The sequence below is a fragment of the Polypterus senegalus genome, chromosome 5 (genome assembly GCF_016835505.1).
Source record: "Polypterus senegalus isolate Bchr_013 chromosome 5, ASM1683550v1, whole genome shotgun sequence".
In the NCBI taxonomy this organism is placed as follows: Eukaryota; Metazoa; Chordata; class Cladistia; order Polypteriformes; family Polypteridae; genus Polypterus; species Polypterus senegalus.
Genome location: NC_053158.1, coordinates 139775282 through 139797608, shown reverse-complemented (window position 1 = coordinate 139797608; position 22327 = coordinate 139775282). Strand labels below are relative to the sequence as shown.

The 22327-nt window shown below is 36.1% G+C and overlaps 1 protein-coding gene across 3 annotated transcripts in view; it reads left to right on the top strand.

The window, feature by feature from the left end:
* Positions 1-22327, top strand: part of sugct (succinyl-CoA:glutarate-CoA transferase) — a 762796-nt gene that overhangs the window by 20074 nt on the left and 720395 nt on the right. For all 3 annotated transcript variants that reach the window (XM_039753396.1, XM_039753395.1, XM_039753397.1), the window contains exon 6: positions 11081-11201. In XM_039753396.1, the coding sequence (XP_039609330.1) occupies positions 11081-11201 (121 nt within the window). The remainder of the gene's footprint in view (positions 1-11080; positions 11202-22327) is intronic.

Here is a 22327-nt window from a genome sequence, read left to right as displayed (position 1 = left end):
TTGGAAGTTAAGAAGGCTGTCTAAGTTGGTTAAAACTTCTTTTATTTTACAAAATTCTGAACAGTACAATCAATAACAGGGGTTATGCTTCCCTCATGTTTAAAAAATGTATTAAAATATTTTGTTAGATCTGTTGTTTGTCCCAATTTCACTTAGTCATTAAATGTGGAAGAACCTGTTTTTCCCCAAATATATGCTCTTTGATTATTTTTTCATAAAAATTACTGTAACATACAGTTAAAATATATACAGTACATTCTTTTTTTATATTTCTGTTGTGTTGCTTAGGTTATACCTAATATACACCTTATATAGCTGCAAATGTATAGGGTGGTCCAGGTCTAATTATGCAACTTTTAATGCAATGCTGGAAAACAATACAAGGCAAAAGAATTGCTGTTCGACTAACAACCGTCTCCCCACCATTTTGGAATGCAGGGCAGGTGCTGCCATCTGTTGGCAACAAAAATAATTTTTTGTAAATTCTCTATGTAATAAACTTAATAAGTTATAGCATAATGAAAATTGCATAATTAGATCTGGACCACCCTGTACAGTTTATGTACTATATGTTTTAACAAAAGTCCTCTGTCTGATTCTATCCAGTTTGGTAAAGTAGGGAGGCACAGCCTTTTTAGCTCCCATATGCACACAAATTTGTTGCAGGTATGTTGCAAATCATACATAAATTTTATTGTCATTTCTGAACTTGCTTATTTCATCACAGGGTGAGAGTTAACTCCTATCCTGGCAGACATTGGGTACACGGCTGCTGAGTATGAATAGGACAGTAGTTTAACACAAAGCATATACTGACAGTAGCCAAGTTTAGAGCTGCCAGTTAACCTAAGACGTTCATTCATATGGAAGTGGAGAAAAACATGCAAACTTCGCACTGGTGGAGCAATTCAGTATAAAAGTAATGGCCTGTAATAAAAACATATTTAACTTTATTCTACTGTGACCCCAGCGATGTTAAATTCATATGTACATGAAACTTGCCTCATTGTGTCACCTACTGTATATAGTCATAGCAAATTGAGCCGCAATTTATTCCTTTGTTCTTCAGTCAGTGACATGTAAATTATTATCTTTGACATCAAGCAGTGTCTCTTTAAAACCCATCCCTGCTGTGTTGGTGTGGTCACTGAATAAATTCTTCATGAGGAGAAATTGTGGCCCCAAACCAAAATTTCACTGGTTAAACCCTACCTGAAAAACAACTTTGCATATATGTGCCAAGCCCAAAAAATTCCTCTTAGTAGCACTTCCTTAATAAAGCACAGATACAGTCAAATTTCAGAGGGAAACCTAGCATATAGTTTCCCACTTTACAAATGAAAATCCATTCAAAGTTTAGCAGAGATAGATTCAACTGTTTGGAACTGCACACAAATAAATATACATTTGACTTTGTATATTTGATTTATTTTTGAATATTCATATTAAATTACTAAATATTCACATTTATTTGAGCAAAGGTTAAAAGTTCTGAGTGCTATATGTACTTTTTACTATATGTGCCCTTTTATGTTTTCTTACTATTAATATTTTTGCTTTTTTGGTTGTGGTGTATTTGGAAAGAATGAAGTGCTTATGATTCATACACAGACACAGCCTTCAAACAACAGTGATACTTGAAAACACATACCTTCGTTAAAACATGATTTTCTGTGCATAACTTTTGGATACTTAATGGATTTAGCTTAAAACAGCAGTAAGTAAGGGATCTTGGGTTCAAAAGTGTACTGGAATAGGATCAAGAGCTGAAATATACTTGGGGGAGGGTGGGTTAAGAAGCGCCTAGAGTTTGCTCTAAATATATTTGTTGATTACAACAGCAAAGAAGTGGTGTAGAAGTATGAGTCAGTTTCATATGAAATAAACTAATAAATCAAAACTTTGAAAATGCTGATCGTGAAAGTGTAATGAAAAAACAGATCTGCATTACACTAACTTTGCAATGCATATCTAAAGTAACGCAATGCCAAAATTAATCTCTCTAAGAAAAATCTTGGGACGAGATGTGACTTTTTGAAGAGACTTTTTGGAATGAAGTCCCGCAAGATGAAGACTTTTAACATAAAATTCTTTCAAGTCATGTCATACTTACAACCTTCAGAAGCACGTTCCGGTCATCTAACCTCTCAGTCGTGTGAATGCATTTGTCAGACACACTTCGAAAAAGAACAATAATATTCTGTCTAAATTCAGAATATAAGGAAAGTAATTATCAGCCTGGACCAAGTGGAATTGAAAACCTAGCAGGTCCAATCGGGATCAGAAATAAAAGACAAAGTAGAATTTCATAATGGTGTTCAAAAACATTGGCGCGATACACATGCAGAGCCAGTTAAAGATTATGAATTAACATGAAAATTGTTGATTGGTTACACTGCAAAATGATTAAATGCGGATATATAGACTGTGCTGAAGCAGTTGGTGGTGATAGTGCAGAAGATGGAAACATCAATTTAAAATATCCTGTAGAATATCTACAACTGTTAACACCGTCCGGTCTCCCACTGGCTGAATTACTGTTGAAAGAAGGATGTATCGTAATGTTATTGTGTAATTTATGTATGAGTGATAGATTATGCAATGGGACAAGATTAGTTGTATTAAAAATTGGTAGAACAATTCTAACATGTAAAATTTTAACAGGCGACAAGAAAGGTAATGTAGTACATATTCCGCGAATAACATTAGACACAAAAGGAAATCTTGGTACAAAAGGACATCTTGATATGCCATTCATATTAAAATGTTTACAGTTTTCTGTGAGAATAGTATTTGCTTTGACAATTAACAAATCACAGGGACAAACGTTCGAAAGAGTCGGTTTATTTATTAGAGAGAAAGAAACGATATTCACTCACTGTGGCAGTTATACGTTGCATTGTCAAGATGTAAGTCCAAACACGGAATCAAAATTCAATGCGATCTTGAAGAAAAGTTAATTTCAAATATTGTATTTATTGAAGTTTTAAAGTAAAAGTGAAAATAATGCATATGTAACAATACCCATGAAAATAACAATCTCTTTAAATTGTATATCCGGTTAACCAAATCCGGGGGTTGGCAAGCGAAGTGAGCAGGAGGTGGAGCCCACTAGTCTTATGTAAAATACATTACTGCTTTTTACAATGAATGCCAGCTTTTTCTTTTGAACAATATTTTTTTTTCAATTATATTTTAATTATGTTCAAATAGTGACATTTAATCTGAAAGCCCTAGCAAATGCCAATATGTTGGATGAAAACATGGAACACGTTATCTGTGTTACACATACACAATATTGTATGTCAAAGCCAAATAATATTGATAAAAATATAATTGTTTCCTAAATAGCAATGTGATTTTCAGATTTTTCTTATAGACCAACTTCACTTCTGCATAATAATGTTAAGATACTCTCCAAAGTTTTAGTTAGAAGGATTGAGAAAGTGCTTCCTTCCGTAATATCACAAAACTCTGCGTCTGTTCAACATTATTGGAAAAAAAAATCTAATTCTCACTTAGAGGCTCTGTTCAAAACTTAGTTATAATAGGTCAAGGTGTATTTAATAAAGATTTTAGAATTAAATTTTAGAATGACCATTCATATTGGTATAAAAGAACCTTTTCCCTTTTTCTCCCTAACTATTTGTGCCCATACTCATGGTTTTCTTCTCTTTCTCTTAGGTGGGGGTAAATTCTGTTTTGTTAGTTTTTTTTTCTGCTTCCTGTTTTTGTTTTGATTGTGAGCAATGTTATTTTCTTCAAATGAAAAAACAAACATTCTGTACATGGTTTAACCTCACTTCTGAACCTTTGAATGCATGCTCATGATACATTTCAATGAAGAATGCTTACAGGGACTTAGATTGTTGAATTACTTTAATGTAAATAATGTTACTGCATAGTGTGGTCACACAAGGAATAGGAAGTCAGGAAGAATAAATGTTGGGGCGCCAATTTGGTTGTCCCTGTTTATTTTTGATGGTTCTTTGTCAAATCTTAAACACACAGGTGCTGTATGTCACAGATGCAAAAACAAAACAAACAAGCATCTTAGAACTTAAGCAAAATGTTCTTCGAACGTAGGTTTAAAGGATTAACTTCCGTCCTGTAGGATGCTCTGATTACAGAATGACACCTCCTTCTGGCAGCCTCGAGTCTTATTGGCCGTGGACCTGAAGGGGTGGAGTTAGCTGCCCTCACTGGATATCTTCTTAGGACTGTATAGGGAAAGAAAGGGGACCTGATTAAGGCCAGAGCCCCTTCTCATCCTAGAGTGGTATTATCTACCTTAGATGAGCCTGGAAGATGGTCCTCTGACATGCATGCATGATAATAACTATACTCAACTTAATGTGAATAGTTTAATGCAAATAAATTATACTGTACTTTCAACATTCACTCACCATCTGTGCATAAAATAAAATGTACAGCAGCCAAGTGAAAAGATCTGAAATGGGTAAGAAAACACAAACCAAAGTAATGTGTATTGCCTTTTCTATCATAGTTATTATAAATTAAAGGTCGTAGTCAACAGTTAGAAACTTTTCTACATGCCTCTTGTAAGATCATTGCAGATGTAGCCATAGCTGGGTCACAATCACAGGAGGAAAAAAAATACTGTTTCAGCTTCTGAGATGTGCTAAACCCTAAGTGCTTGACAGTGTTGTCTGATATTTGTTTTCCTTTTCTAACTGCATTCTATTCTTCCACTTACAGTCATTACAACCTGAACTTAAAAAGATAAAAATGGGTTACAAAGTCACAGACGTTGAGAAACACTGCCAGATTTCCATATTACGTGCAATTAAAAAGTTAAAAAAAAAAAAATTGCAGTATTATGAGTACTACCATAGACTTTTGGTGGTTGAAACAGCTTTTAAGGACAGTAAATTCTAACTCAAGTAATGTCATAATTGCTATGATTAATGTACTATTGTTAATTGTTGTATTCATCAGCTGCAACTGAACATGATTAATAGCAGGTTGCTGTGGATGTATGCTGATAAATTACGGTCTCCATGAAAATATTGAATTACTTTAATTCCAAATAATGCAGCAGTGAGGTTGTTTTAAGCATAATGTAAATACCCAGTCCGTGTTTATTTACCATGTGCTTCCAGAGCCACACTTATTTAGCTCCTTTCTTATTTCATCTATTTCATTAATTTAATCATTTCATTACATTGTGGAATTCATTCCTTTTTATTCTTGCATTTTTTACTTTTATGTTCACAAAGATAATTTACCTAACCTAGGTTGACAAGGCTTTAAGCAGCTGGAGAACTGAGATTGTATGGCAGAGATTCACACAAGCTGGTGCTGTGGCTTGTACAAGCACCACATTCAAGAACAAGCCATTGCTGCACATGTGACTATGCTTATCTGTTAAGCAGATCGGAGTGGATAATGAACAAATAAAACAAGAAATATACAATTTATACATGTTAAGTAACCACTATCAAGATAAATTTGAACCTCTAATCTTATCTGTAATTGAAGTCACACAGATAATGTCTCTGTTTTAAGACAGTTAATAAAGGTTTTTTACATTTTAAGCTTGTACAGTGCAATCTGTTTGAGATCTCATTGATATCTCAATGAAAAGTGTGTAATACATTTTCAATTTAAAAATTCAACATTTATTAAATTAATTTTCCAGTGTTTATAACTTCAGTACAGGTATAATTGTAATTTTTTGCTTGGCTGTCATGTCTACCTTGATGTTTACTATGTCAATAGTGATTCTTTATTTTAGGTGGTTCATACCACCAATTTGTATTCAGTGCATATTATGCTGTCACAAAGTCTGCTGTTAGCACATTCGGCATTATTAGATCCAGATCTTTGTGCAAAACAAAATATTTTAATGATTAGTTGGCTGATTTTTACACACACAATATTTTAATGATTTGTTGGCGGATTTGTTCACATCATGTAGGTTATGTAAGGTGTATTCGAAAAACATTTTTACATTCTTTTTCTGTGCACAAATAATTGTGTGTTGTTTAGTGTGATAAAGTATTTAGTAAGCACTTTAAAAACATTTTAATATAAGTGGTGCTTCTATAGAAAACAATGAACATATAAAAAATATTAATGTAAAGATGGAGCCAGGAAACAAATAAACTAAAAATGTTATTACTTGAAAAATAATAAAATTCATTCATCTGTATTCATGAACCACTTAAACTGTTCAAGGTTTTAGGCAACCATTGCTTATCCTGGCAGTAAAAGATTTGTTTTCATCCTGTATTGAAAGCTACTTTCTTACATCCTTTCTTACACACAAACACAGTTACACACACACACACACACACACAATGATACAAAGACATGAGTAGACTTGAAAACCTATTTTGTGGACTAGGATTGGTAAGAATTAACACTGTCACTCATGGTCTAAGAAGCAAAATACGATTGCTTTTTTTCATAATACACATTAGTCACTGATAACTGAAAAGGCTTGAAGTGATTATTTTCTTTCTAATAGTGGCAAGCTTTACCACTTACAATATTAACAGAACAAAAAAACTGTTGAAGTGTTCTAATGTTTTCAGATGTATTGGATTAGCCTACCCACAACAAAATCCTTTTTAATTACAGATTTTTTTTCAATAAAGAAAACCTCATAAACAGTTCACTTACTTGTATTTTGTGGATGGTCTGGTGTGTCTACACATAAAAAGTGTGCCATATTTCTTAGGTTTAATTAAATCCCAACAAATAAGATGCTTCAACAAAGAGAATAAAATACCACAATTTAATGGCCCTAAAGATTTATATTTTAGCGATTTACATTGTAATTTCTTTTTTTTTAGTTATCTCTGTAAGTGTGGGAATAAATCAAAAGTCTGGAGAGAAAAGTAAAAAAAAAGACTTTTAAACTTGCATTCAGTAATTACAATATATCTGCCTACATATACTTAACGCAATATGAATTTGATCTTAACAAACAACAGCTAACCCACTGAAAGAATCTTTATCAGCCGTAGATATACAGTACATATCTGCTCTGCTTCTCCAAGCAAATGGAGGGATGAAGGTGCAGGTTCATAAACAGAGTAGTTTAAACTATATACATGAGGTGTCCTGTTACTGTGCCAGTCACCCAAATTCTCAAGCTGAAAAGAATGTAAGCTGATGGTGTTAGTCAGACCCATCTTTTCACCCTAAAATATCCTGCTTACTCCATATACTTTATCACCCACGACCGAACAAATCTGCAAACATACAGATTGAAAGTCATTATAGACCTCGGATGAAACATAGTTGTATACCTATAAAATGTATGTGGTTCTCATGAGAAGTGGACTTTGCAACTTTCTTTTAAATGCTACATTTCAGTCAAAATAGTTAAACACATTGGGGTGGACATCTAATTACATTTTATTTGGTCATTCATTAAAGTGCTAAAACCCTCATGATTACGTAATTAAGTTTAAATAGATTTGTTTTGATCATCAAGTAACATTTTGAACAGAAACAGATGCAGTGTGAAGACTGTTGGATAAAGCAATTACTCATTCACCATGGTCTTTCTCTTGTTCTTGGCCTTGTCTTGTGGGAAACCTGAGTAACAGTTTTCATCTGGAGCCACTCTATCTATTAGCACTAGCAGTGTTCTATAAAATGACAGAACTTAATTTAACATTCTCATTCTCTGCTTTGTGTTGTGTACATATGTGCAAAGTTGGGCTTGTCCTTCATTTTCTAATTTATCAGAACATAATGTCTGAACACATTAATTGCAAGGGAGCTACAGCCTATTTTAATCACAGCTGGTCATATGATCTCATCTACTGAGTTGTATATTAAAACATTTCAATCAGTCTAAATGAACTAAGCATACATCAGTCTATTTGCTGAAACCACTCGTTCGACTTATTAAGAAGTGCAGAAGCAACAGGTTATCATTGCACCACTGAATCCAAGGCATAGACCAACCATCACCAAGCACAATCACTCACAGCAGGTCGATATAGAGCCACCATTGAAACTTGACTCATGCTTCTCTGGGATGCAAGAGTAATATTTTTTTAACTATGGAGAGAATAAAAATTAGACATGGTGAAAATGTGCAAACAGACAAAAAGTGCACTAGTCTCATAGATAGATAGATAGATAGATAGATAGATAGATCTTTATTTTTCCCCAAGGGGAAATTTGGCTTTTAGTCCACTTGCACTTAACATGCAATTGTGAATATCATTTCTCATTATGTATTATTAGCTGTTTATTAATGGTTTATTAATGTGAAAATTGAACTTAATTTATGTCTTTCTGCACAAGAGAGGTTTCTTAAAATCAGCATTGTGCATTTTACAACTTGTCTAATTTTAAATATACTGTACTTCTTTTTAAAAAAACATACAAGCCAACTAGTTGAACATCATTTAATTTCTTTAAACAATCATTGACTCATTTGCTATGACTAACACTATTTATGAAAATAGCATTAGAATCTAGCTCACAGGAATTTAGAGATCAGAAATGTTTACAATAGTTTTAAAATGTTTAGATATAAATACAGAAATATAGACTTTATTGGCAGTCCAGCTATTTCCCTACTTACCAGAAAGCGTTCATCTCAGTTAACCAACAGTTTCTTGCCTTCAATCTCTTAACTTCAGGGATTACATTGTTTCTGTCTCATGTAGGTCTTGAATGTCTTATTAATTTCAGACCACAATTTACTAAACACAAATTTACAAAAAGCATTGTATAATTTTTATTACCTTAATACTTTTTTCTAGTACATTCATCTTCTGTTTTGTTATTATATTCTTTACTCATTGACATAGTTTTCTATGATTATAATTTATACATTGAATTCATTTTCTGTTTTTTTTGAGAGATTAACTTGATGTTGAGATGCAGAAATATTGATCAGTTATCATAGACATAGTATTTAAAAACAAAATACTATATGTAAATACAAATAGAATATGATAAAAACCAAGTAACATTATGCCAGTTTTAGAAGAAGTATGCCTCCGAGACTCTTTTTTATTGAAATTACAATTTTCTATAACTAATGTCACACTCTAGACATTTTAAAATGATAACCATTCAAATTCCTAAAAGTAATGGGCGACATGTTTGAAGTTGTCCAACACTAGAATAAATAATTTTGAATGGTTAGATAAACTTGGAAATTCTTGTACAGTGGATCATAAAAATTTAATCAGCTCTATATAAACTGTTCAAAAAAATTAAAGAAACACTTTGAAAACACATCAGATCTTAATGAGGAAAAATTCATGCTGGATATCTATACTGATATGGACTGGGTAATGTGTTAGGAACGAAAGGATGCCACATCGTTTGAAGGAAATGAAAATGATCAACCTTCACAGGGCTAAATTCAAAGACACCCCGAAAATCAAAGTGAAAAAATGATGCAGCAGGCTAGTCCATTTTGCTGAAATTTCATTGCAACAACTCAACATCGCACTTAGTAGTTTGTATGGCCTCTGTATGCATGCCTGACAAAGTTGGGTCATGCTCCTAATGAGACGACGGATGGTGTCCTCCCAGATCTGGACCAGGGCATCACTGAGCTCCTGTGCAGTCTGAGGTGCAACCTGGCGGCATTGGATGGACAGAAACATAATGTCCCAGAGGTGTTCTATTGGATTTAGGTCAGGCAAGTGTAGGGGCCAGTCAATGGTATGAAGTTCTTCATCCTCCACAAACTACCTGCATACTTTTTCCACAAGAGGCCAGGCATTGTCATGTACCAGGAGGAGCCCAGGACCCAGAGGTCTGTGCATCCTTCCATGGATATACCTCTGCAGACCATCACTGATCCACCACCAAACCAGTCACGCTGAATGATGTTACAGGCGGCATAATGTTCTCCACGGCTTCTCCAGACCCTATCACGTGCTCAGGGTGAACCTGCTCTCATCTATGAAAATCACAGGATGCCAGTGGTGGACCTATTAGTTCTGGCATTCTATGGCAAATTCCAATCGAGCTCCACGGTGCCGGGGAGTAAGCATAGGGCCCACTAGAGGATGTCGGACACTCAGGCCACCCTCATGAAGTCTGTTTTTGATTGTTTGGTCAGAGACATTCACACCAGTGGCCTGCTGGAGGCCATTTTGTAGGGTTCTGGCAATGCTCATCCTGTTCTTCCTTGCCCAAAGGAGCAGATACCGGTCCTGCTGATGGGTTAAGGACCATTTAAAGCCCTGTACAGCTCTCCTAGAATAACTGCCTGTCTCCTGCAATCTCCTCCATGCCCTTGAGACTGTGCTGGGAGACACAGCAAACCTTCTTGCAATGGCATGTATTGATGTGCCATCCTGGAGAAGTTGGATTACCTGTGCAACCTCTGTAGGGTCCAGGTATCGCCTCATGCAACCAGTAGTGACACTGACTGTAGCCAAATGCAGAACTAGTGAAAAAACAGTCAGAAAAAATGAGGAGGGAAAAATATCAATGGCCTCCACCTGTTAAACTTTTCCTGTTTTCGGGGTCATCTCTTTGTTGCCCTCTAGTGTACCTGTTGTTAATTTCACTGGAGACTGCTTAGAGGCCTTTGGCTGAAAGAAATAATTATGATCTATTGTAGTATTTAAGATGCAATATTAGTGATTTTCAGTCCAGACGGACAGGTCCAGGAACAGATGCATTTAAATTGCTCAAGCAAAGGCAACATTACCATATAAAGTCCATAACTATATTTTTGACAAAATAATTAATCATAATATTCATGCAAAATATATTTTACCAATTATTTCTATTTTTCTAACTTACCCTTACAGAAAAATATATATGGTTGTTAGACATACTTCTCGATCTTAATACACAGAAAATATTAACTGCACCTTAAAAATTAAATTATATATTTGTTTACTGTTTTTCTTATCTTGTACTTGAAACTTTTCTGAGCAAAATGATGCTGAATTACTGTAGTCTGGTCATTAGTTGTTGCCACAGGTTTTGTTGTTTAATGGTTTGTTTGAGTTAGTTTCAGAATTAACTCATTAGTGTATATTTTATTTTCTCCATAGTATTCTAACTTTATTCTTAACTTATTTGTATCTACAAATGTTATTTTTCTTTTCAGCTTTCCAAACTCTGTGATGTTTTTATGGAAAACTTTATTCCTGGAAAACTATCAGAAATGGGACTAGGATATGAAGATATAAAAAGGGAGGCACCTCATGTTGTTTATTGCTCTATTACAGGTAACATCTAATGTTTTACTTTGTATTCCTGGTGTGTGCTACTCTTGTATGAGAATTTTATGTTCCTAATATTATGACTGGTGCAGCTGTTCTTTGTATTTTTTCCTATGCAGGAAGCAACTTTAATTTTTTTTACCATTTGTGCGTGTTAATTATGCATCTATTTTGCACTCTTTGAAACTTGTATATTTCTAGTTGTTATTCAAATGTGGTTAAAAACATGTTTAAAGCCTTTTTCCTAGTGTTAATAATTACTTCTGTATTTAAAAGTATTAATTCAGGATCTAATGGTTTGGATGTCAGTTGGGTAGAAATGTATAAAGGATAAAAATCATCTGGACTTGCACATTCAAAAATTCTCTCTTGTGAAAGGTTATTTCCCAGACCAAGCTAAGTATGTGATAACTGTTCAATACACTTCAGTGATAATTTAGGACAATCGCATAAGATCTAGCTGTTTGCTTAAACCTTCCTTGATATTGATTATTTTTTATTATAGACAAATCCAAGTATTTCTTATACAACATTCACCATATCTGACATACTCCCTTCAAATTTTAAGTTGTACATTCATTAATAAGTTGACTGTACAGTTGGATCTCCTAATCTATAGTCATCGTCCTTAACTGGGAAGAGGCTGCCCAAAATAAAGAAGTTAAAGTATCATAGGGTTTTATTTATAAGTGAGGATGGTGGTGATCACGATTTCTATTCAGTCTACATTCCTACCCTCTCCTGTTTTCATGAGCTCCTTTTAATGACCTCTTCCTCTTTCAACTGCTCCTGTTAGGGGTCTCCACAGAGGAGCATCTGTTTCCAGATCTTCCTGTCTTCTGCATCTTGCTCTGTCACACCTACCAATTGCATGTCCTTTCTCACCACATCCATAAAACTCCTCGTAGGCCTTCTTCTTTTCCTCTTGCCTGGAATCTCAATCCCAGCATCTCTTCTTTGCACATGTTCAAACCAATGCAATCACTCCTCTCTGGCTTTGTCTCCAAACCGTCCAAGCCTCAGCAGAGCCTCTAATGTACTCATTCCTTATCCTGTCCGTCCTCCTCACATCCAGTGCAAATCTTAACATCTTTAATTCTGCCACGTCCAGCTCTGTCTCCTGTTTTTTTTATCAGTGCCACCGTCTCCAACCCATACAACATAGCTGGTCTCACTACTGTCTTATAAACCTTCCCTTTCACTCGTCCTGGTACCCGTCTCTCACAAATCACTCCTGACACCCTTCTACACCAACTCCACCCTGCCTGCATTCTCTTCTTCACCTCTCTTCCATACTCCCCATTACTCTGTACTGTTGATACCAAGTATTTAAACTCATCCACCTTCGCCAGCTCTGCTTCCTGCAGCCTCACCATTCCTCTGACCTCCCTCTCATTCACACACATATGTTCCCTATTTGTCCTACTGAACTTTATGCCTTTCCTCTGTTGAGAATATTTCCACCTCTCCAGGGTCTCCTCAACATACTTCTTACTCTCACTACAGATCACAATATCATCGGCAAATATCATATTCCATAGGGACTGCTGTCTAATCTCCACTGTCAACCTGTCCATCACCATTGGAAATAAGAAAGGGCTCAGAGCTGATCCCTAATGTAATCCCACCTCCACTTTAAATGCATCTGTCACTCATAGCATAGACCTCACCACTCTTGCACTTCCCTCTTCATATCCTGTACCACTCTTACATACTTGCTGCCACTCCTGGCTTCTTCATTAAATATCACAACTCCTCTCTAGGCACCTTCACATATGCTTTCTCCAGGTCCAAAAGACACAATGTGACTCCTTCTGGCCTTCTCTATACTTCTCCATCAACACCTGTACACACATCTGTATCAGTACACTTCTTTTTCACTCCTCAGGCATCCTCTCACTTTCCAAGATTACACTAAACAAACTGGATAAAAACTCCACTGCCTTCTTTCCTAAACACCTCCATGACTCCACAGGTATGTCATCTGGACCAACAGCTTTCCCATTCTTCATCCTCCTCATAGCTGTCCTTACTTCCTCCATGCTAATCTGTTGCTCTTCCTGGTTCACTATCATCCAACCTTCTGTCTCTTTCTCATTCTCTTCATTCATCAACCTCTCAAAGTACTCTTTCTATCTGCTCAACACGCTCACCTCACTTGTGAATGCATTTTCATCTTTATTCTTTATCATCCTATCCTGCTGCTCATCTTTCTCACCTTAGACCATCTGTGTAGCCAATCGGTACAGGTCCTTTTCTCCCCACTTAGTGTCCAACCTCTAATATAACTCATCATACACCTTTTCTTTAGCCTTCACCACCTTCATCTTCACCTTACGTCTAATCTCCTTGTAGTCCTGTCTACTTTCTTCCTTTCTCTGACTGTCCTCTGCTTCTTTGCCATCATCTTCCTCTGTGTGCTCTCCTGAATTTCCCCATTCCACCACCAGGTTTCTTTGTCCTCCTTCCTCTGTCCAGATATCACACCAAGCACCCTTCTAGCTGTCTCACTCATCACTTCTGCTGTAGTTTCCCAGCTCTCTGGTAACTCTTCACTGCGACCTAGTGCCTGTCAACTTCCATCATTTGATCCTTGGCTCTTCTCTCACTCTCCTCCTGTTCTTGATCTTCAACGTCACCCTACAGACCACCATCCTATGCTGCCTAACTACTCTTTCCCCTTCCACCACTTTGTTGTCTCCAATCTCCTTTAGACTTACACTCCTGGATCGCATATAATCCACCTATGTGCATCTTCCTTCACTCTTTTACATCACCTTGTGTTTCTCCCTCTTCTTAAAATATGTATTCATCACAGCCATGTGCATCGTTTTTGCAAAATCCATTACCATCTGACTTTCCTCATTCCTCTCCTTGACACCATACCTACCCACCACCTCTTCATCCCCTCTGCTCACTTCAACAACATGTCCACTGAAATCCACTCTAATCACCACTCTCTCTGGCTTGGGTGCCCTCTCCTCCACTAATTCATCCAATTCACTCCTGAAATCTTCTTTCTCATCCATTGCACACCCAACTTGTTTGGCATATGCGCTAACAACATTCATCACCACAAAGCCATAAAGGTATACTTTTTCACTTGGAAGGGTTTGAGTGTTACAGAAAACATAATTACTTGCTAAGCTTTTATTTTGAAAAGACTGCCTGGGGCAATGTGAAGATAGGAAGCAAAGACTGACAGAAAGTTCATCATCTTGTGGAAGGTAGAAGAAAAAAAAAAAGAACCGGAAAAGTCACTGGGGAAAAGGAGATTCTCCAGGCCTTTAAAGTAAACTGCATGAACTGGTGTTAAGGATTACAAAGGGGTTGATTCTAAGTGGAATGGAGAAGCTTCCGGATAATTTGTTTAATAGACTATGCTTAGTGGATGTTTTGAGACTTTAGAAAAAACAACCAGCATTGGACAAAGCAAAAAGGTTCCATTGGATGGGTGATATCAATCATATTTCTTAAAAAAAGAACAGGGACTATTCTCTTGCTTGGTTAAGTGTTAAAAATAACAGGCACTTTTTTTTTCTTTAGTTTATATTCCTTCTCCTGTATTTATTTATGATTTGAATTTAAATTCTAAATGCATTTGGCTTTGTTACATCATAAATTAAAGGAAATATAGTTTTTTTTTTTGTACTACTCTAGAATTCAACCTTGGTAGCTCAATTAGCCAGAATTGGTGATAGTTGATTTTTATAATCCCCTTTGTTTCCTTCACCAACATTTCCATTGAAATCTGCTCCAATCATCACTAACTCCCCCTTGGGTACATTCTCCACAACTTCACCCAGCTCACTCCAGAAATCTTCTTTCTCATCCATCACACACTGTGATGTATGGCCGGCCGTTCATCCCGGGCAATACCTCCACGCCACCAGGTGGAGCCCTCCCTGCAGTATGGAGGTGCCCTGAAGACCAGCAGGGCATCATGGACATTAGAGTCTTTATGCACAGCCTTGCTGGATACCATGGAGGCCGCTAGGAGACGCTGCAGGGAGGAACAACGAGTATTTGCCTTACACCCCGGAAGTATGTCAGAGTCACATGGACAAGGGGAATGACGTGCTGAAGAAAAGGACTTTTGATCTGACGTATAATAAAAGGACTCTGGGAACTCCCAGACGGTGCTGAAGAAAAGGACTTTTGATCTGACATATAATAAAAGGACTCTGGGAACTCCTAGATGGTGAGCTGAGCTGGGTGGAAGGGTGGCAACACATCTGGGAGTGGAGGATTGTTATTGTATTGAGTATTGTGTAATTAATTATATGAGTATTGTGGAGAGGAGGATGCTTTGTGCACTGTGCGGTTTAAATAAAGTCAACTATTGGACTTTTATATCATGCCTGACGTCTTGGACAAGGGTTCAAGGGAGCGATGGCGGACCCAAACTGTCACAACACCCATATGCACTAACAACACTCATTACACCTTCAACTTCCAGCTTCATAATCATCACTCTGTTCAACACTGTGTTCACCTTCAAAACACTCTAACATACTTATGATAATCCCTACCCCATTTCTCCTCCCATCCACACTTTAGTAGAACAATTTGAACCCTCTTCCATTACACATGGCCTTACTCCCCTTCCATTTGGTCCTTTGCTTGCTGTGAAAACATCTTTCATATTCTTGCAAATACTTCTGATCTATGAAGATGATTTGGGTTGTGCCTCATTAGTACAGTACTTAGTGACCAAACTTTACTCATTTATATGCTTTGTTGTCATGGAAATAAGTCATTTTTTGTACATATAAAAAAGTGGTTACAATCAGGAATTGAACTTGAAGTATCATGTTTTCATTCCTACCTCTGAGCCACCAGTGCCAAACTGAGAAATCAGATTGCTCAGGGAGACTGGAGACACACAGACAATATTTATTATATAGTAGATATATTTGAAAAATGTGAGGTGGTTCATCGTGTGGTGGGTGCGGCAATGCGTTGTATCAGTGTATGCTGCTAACCACTCTCTCTCAAACATTTTATTTTCAAGTCTTTTCCTAATGTGCACTGCATCTAAATGCTTTATACAGTAATTAATATTTTGAGGAACACACTAGTTTTTAATTTCTGATGTTTTAATTTTGCTTTGATGTGTTATTTAATTTTATGTCTTTTGGTTATTTTTTTTTTCATTTTTTCAGACGTGTGAGTGTGATATGTAACATCAAATGCCTGCACTGTAAAAGCAGCGCATAACAAAGTGTAGGAACTTTAATTCAGTCAAAGAAAAGGCATTAAGACAACACTTGAACAACACAAAAAAATCAGTTAGGGAAAGAATTACTTGTTGTGATCCCTGTTTCATTATGTATGGTAGTTTCTGGTATTGTACTAGAAATGTGGTGAAAAAGTATTTAAAATGTCCGCATACCAATGCTACTAAACACCTCCAACCATTGTTTTGCCAGCTCCTAAAAGAATGACCTTAAAAATTTCTGCTGCTCAATATTGTGTTTGTTCCAAATAACCTGTGTCCTACTAAACTTATTAATATCAAAATACAATATAATATACATTATGTGTATATTAGCATAGTTTAAATTCAAAATTACATTCCCTTAAGGAGCCAATTGTGGAATATGGTAAGAAAATGAATCAAAATAGATTCTATGAATTGCTGACCTTTGGATGTCTTGGTGGTGGCACATTGGCTTTGAGTATTTCCTCCTTACTGCATAGGCCATAATGTTCCTGGCTTGGTTATTGCTGTGAAAGAATTTACACAAATTCCCCAAATCTTTGTGGATTTTTTTCTAGTTCCTCTGGTTCTCTTAAATACCCCAAAGATGTGCATATTATGTTACTTGTTTTTTCTCAACTTACCCACTGTTTATGAGTGGCGTTGTGTGCATAAGCGTGCCGTGTGATGGACAATCATCCTGTGCAAGCATGTTTCTTAGCTTGCACTTCGGCTTTGATAGGCTTCAGCTTTCAAAAGATGCACTAATGAGTGAAACTGCTGGTTTCTGTGATCCATGACAAAGATAGCATCAGAGCCCAGATAGCATCAGAAAAGAAAAAAAACTCAGCAGCAAATATTATAAAATATGCAGAATAAGGATAAGAAATACATAGCTTTGAAACTTTTTTCAAATGGTTAAAATATTCTGTAGAAAAATAAAAATTCTGTGAAATGTTATGTCCCAGATAATGCCATAATTCTATGTCTATAATAATGTCTTTTCTAGAGTTTTTTTATACAGTCTAAAGTTGCATTTAAGGAATCTATACTGTATATGTAAAAGTCAATGTGTGTGTGTATGTATGTATGTATGTTCCAGCATCACTTCTGAACGGCTGGAGCGATTTTCATGAAACTTGGTACACATGTTCCTCATTGGTCGACTAAAAAGACTGTAGGGTCAAATCAGCCCTAACCCACGGATTTAGATCTGGATGTTTTCTATAATTTGCTTGAACTTTCCGGTTGATTTTGTGACTTCTGTCATAGCGCTAAGTACCATAGTTCGCTTGCGGTACCGATGTATTCATGCAAATCCAACACAGTGGCTGTGGGCCAAGAGTGGGGGGGGCGGGGCCTTCCTCATTCCCTTGCCACCCTCCATTCGAGTTAGTCGACGTCGCACTATGTGTTGGAGTGCACCTTGCCCCCACTTAGCTAGTGATACCTGTTTGTTCAACAGACATTATCACCTACAGATTGTTAAGGAGTAACATTTGACGTTTTTGAGAGAGAGATAAGAGCTTGTGTTTTAGAGGGTAGCTACTGATTGCCAGAGATATCACAGGTATGTGCTTTTCTCCCAATGTGTGGAACGCATTCCCATTATTGATTTTTAAAGTTTGTCCTGTTTTATTAAGTCAATGTATGTGTGTGTGTATATGTATGTATGTTCCACCATCACTTCTGAACGGTTGGACCGATATTCATGAAACTTAGTGATCATGTTTCTCATTAGTCGACTTAAAATACTGTAGGGTGAAATCAACCCTAACCCATCCCTTTCTGGGTGTGGTGGGGGGTGATCTTGCAGTCTTGTATGCATGTTATCATCCAGTTGCTTTTGAAATTAAATAGAGTTGGATGATAATATGCGTACAAGACTGCAAGGCAAGCACATTAGTGAGTCTTCATTGTTTGTTAATTTATTTTTGTTTTTAAAGTTGTTTTTTTTTATTATATTGTTCTCAAACAATAATAATAAAAAAAAACTTTATTTTCCTAGTGGGCAACGCTGAGTATTTCAGCTAGTACAGCAATAAAAACAATGTGTGTTATTTAACATCAGCAACAGCTTAGTATATTTGTAAGAATTCATTTTGTTAATGTTTGAAACACCAGCTGGATTTCTTCTAACAACTTGTGTTTAATAGGGTACATAAAGTTTGGTGGAAGTTCAGTAATGGTTACTGAAAATGATGCACACACTTTAATGTTATGTAAACGAGAGAGCTGATAATCCCCTTGGTTATTGCTTTTTCTTGTTTTCCTGTAAAAGTCCTATGACTGATGTGTAGAACTAATTTAAGTAATGTGTATTCAGATAATATATTAAGATTGTTTGGTGCTTCATTATTATCCTACAGAAATGTACCAAAATCACTAACAATTATCCATAGTAAGTCTGTGGAATGTATAGTACATTTTTTTTTTTAATACATGGCATGTAAATACATGTTTGCGGATATCTTACTCCTTTTCTAAAAGCTGAGTAGAAAAAAAAAAAACATTGTGTGTTTTCCACTTGCACTAATTCGCTTTTACAATAAGGTATTATTGTCATTTATTTTTCAATCAGACTCCCAGTCTAATTAAGCAAGCTATTATTTCTCTATTGGGGTCAAAGATGATATTACAAAACTAAGGTTTTTTTTTTATTAGAATGTACCAAGCATGTTGCATGTTAACAAGGCATGTTGAGTTTTATCATCATGATTTTAACTCTGCTTTTTCAGGTATACTTGTGATTTAATTCATTATTTAATAAGGAATATATTAGTAAAGTCATTGAAATAGTTACAGCCTATAAGCATTCAATGTCATTTGCCCAGATGTTTGCTGAGCTCTTTGTTAATTGTCATTATTATGATACAATTAAGAGTGCAAACTGCACAGAAAAAGGCAAATTAATAGCAAAACAACAAAAGAGAGTTAATCATTTACAACTATAGAAAAATGCAGATGTTTGTAAATGTTTAAAGTAAAACTGACACTGCTATTCATTCTTGAAAGAAAAATAAGAAAATAAGAAAAAAGACCATCTAAGCACAGTAAATCACATCAACTAGAGGTAACATGACTCATTGATTGGAACAGAACATGGGGTCCCCATGATTGAACTAGGCAAATCAGATTCTTACAACCAGAATTTGGCAATCTAAAAGTGCAGGAAAATTTAGTGGCTTATTCCTGAAATGTCTTTTAAACCATAGGCATTGCAAGATATTTATATTTATCTTCATTTATTCTTACTAGATTGTAAGCCTTACACAAGTCAAATTTGGAGAAGCAGATTCTCTTCCCGTATTTAACAAATATGAAATTAATGGACATAAAGAGTTGTTTTTACAGTGACCTTTTTGAGTTCCCAGGCATGTATGTAGAGTTTCAATGAATCATGCTTCTTCTCCTCTGCTCCTATAATAGTTTTAGATAAGTGGATAAAGCTATTAGTCAATATAATTTATATATACTGTACATCCATGATTTTGGCATCAGATCTTAAAAGTGTGTACATTTTTCCTTTAGGCAAAGGTGCTATGGAAGTCAATCACACAGCCATGGGGTGATATAGGGTGGAAGTCTAAAGATTTTTATTTACTGAGAACATCTTAATCTATACTAATAAAAGGCAAAGCCTTCACTGACTGACTCACTCACTCACTCACTCACTCATCACTAATTCTCCAACTTCCCGTGTAGGTAGAAGGCTGAAATTTGGCAGGTTGTATGCCTTTCAGCTTACTTACAAAAGTTAAGCAGGTTTCATTTCGAAATTCTACAAGTAACGTTCATAACGGTCGACAACGTCCGCCATGTTGAACTTTCTTATTTATGGCCCCATCTTCACGAAATTTGGTAGGCGGCTTCCCTGTGCGAACCGAAACTGATGTACGTACTTATTTCGGTCGTATGACGCCACTGTCGGCCTCCGTATTGAACTTTCCAATGTCACTAATTCTCCAACTTCCCGTGTAGGTAGAAGGCTAAAATTTGGCAAGCTCATTCCTTACAGCTTACTTACAAAAGTTAAGCAGGTTTCATTTTGAAATTCTATGCGTAACAGTCATAACAGTCGACAACGTCTGCCATGTTGAACTTTCTTATTTATGACCCCATCTTCACGAAATTTGGTAGGCGGCTTCTCTGCGCTATCCGAAACCAATGTACGTACTTATTTCGGTGGTATGATGCCACTGTTGGCCGCCATATTGAACTTTCCAAAGGTCTCTGTTACTTATGGGCCCATCTTCAAGAAATTTGGTACGCGGGTTCCTAACGCTAACTGAATCCTACTTACATACATATATATGTCCATAGCAAGGTGTTTATAGTTTTGCCGTTTTATATTATTTTTTATTTCTATACTTTTTCTGACCTTACTTGGAAATTCAGTTTAGTTTTAGTTTTCCTTCATCGTGTATTTTTAGTTTTAGTTTAGTTTTTATTTCACAAAGACATTTCTATTTTATTTTTACATCTATTAGTCTCAGTTTTAGTTTTAGTAATTATGGCATGGAGCTCCTACGGAGTTTAGTTTTGTGTCACAATCAGACAGAACTGTACACTTAACGGATCTGGATACGAGTTTAAAAGTTAGTGGAAGCTTACTACACCACATGGTTTAATATCTGGTTTTGTTTTTGTCTGATAAAAACAAACATAATCAAAACTAGATACTGAATATGAACAATTTTACTCAATTTTATAATTTTTAAAATATGGAGTTTGCATGTTCTCCCCGTATCTGCATGGGTTTCCTCCCACAGTCCAAAGACATGCAGGGTAGGTAGATTGGCGATTATAAATTGTCCCAAGTGTGTGCTTGGTGTGTGGGTGTGTGTGTGCCCTGTAGTGGGCTGGCACCCTGCCTGGGGTTTTGTTTCCTGCCTTGCGCCCTGTGCTGGCTGGGATTGGCTCAGGCAGACCCCCATGACCCTGTAGTTGGGCTATAACAAGTTGGATGGATGGATGAGTTGTGAATATGAACTAAAAAAGATAAATTATTAAATATTAAATAAATACAAAAACCCATTAGTATGTTTAGTTTTTCATCACTTGTCAGACTCTCTACCTATGTTTATATCACTTCATTGTTAAACAATGTTTTTAAAGCAAAAGTGATTGGTAAGCAACAATATGCTGATCTTGTATGATGACCTTGTCAGTCTCTCGATCAGTGCTGTTTTATTTTCAAAAACCGGGAATGGTCTCCCCTGGACTTTCTTGTGTACTCAGATATGGGGATGGATATTCGAGGAGTAAACTGCAAGACAAGAATTATATTTTTATATAACGTACATTAAGGAACCATCAACAACAAATCAAATTAATAATATATTGAACAATTATTGTAAAAATAAAGTTGATTTAATCGGTCTCTGCAGCTGCATAAATAAAAAAATGAGTATGTGTTCAGGTGAAGTATTACTTCTGGGTGATGGATTTGGCCCAAAAGTTAATACAGATCTATAATTGTGGTGTAACAACCACATGCCAAATTTCATCCATCTAGTTGCGTTTTTGAGTTGTCGTGTTTACACACACACACAGGCATAATTCTAAAAAACGGTATTTTCAGACCCAGTGAGGTATAAAACGTCAAGATTCATCAAAATCTTGAGATCAGATTTTTTTCATGATTACTATACTTTCTCCCGTGCGAAGTGGCAGGTGAATTGCTGTCAACAAAAAGCAGTCACCTGAGAAATAAACTGAAATGTTACTCGTGATTTTTCTGTCCAAATGGTAACGGTTTTGTTGACCAGCACATTCTGATTTCAGACGTTTGAATTACATTTTGATATACAACAAGCACAAAGAAAGGCGGCACCCGTTTTACGTACCTGTAGTCGGCTCGCTCTGACACCACAAATGCTGTGTGAACAGCCGCCCTCCGTCACAGCCGCAGATCACTGGATGAATA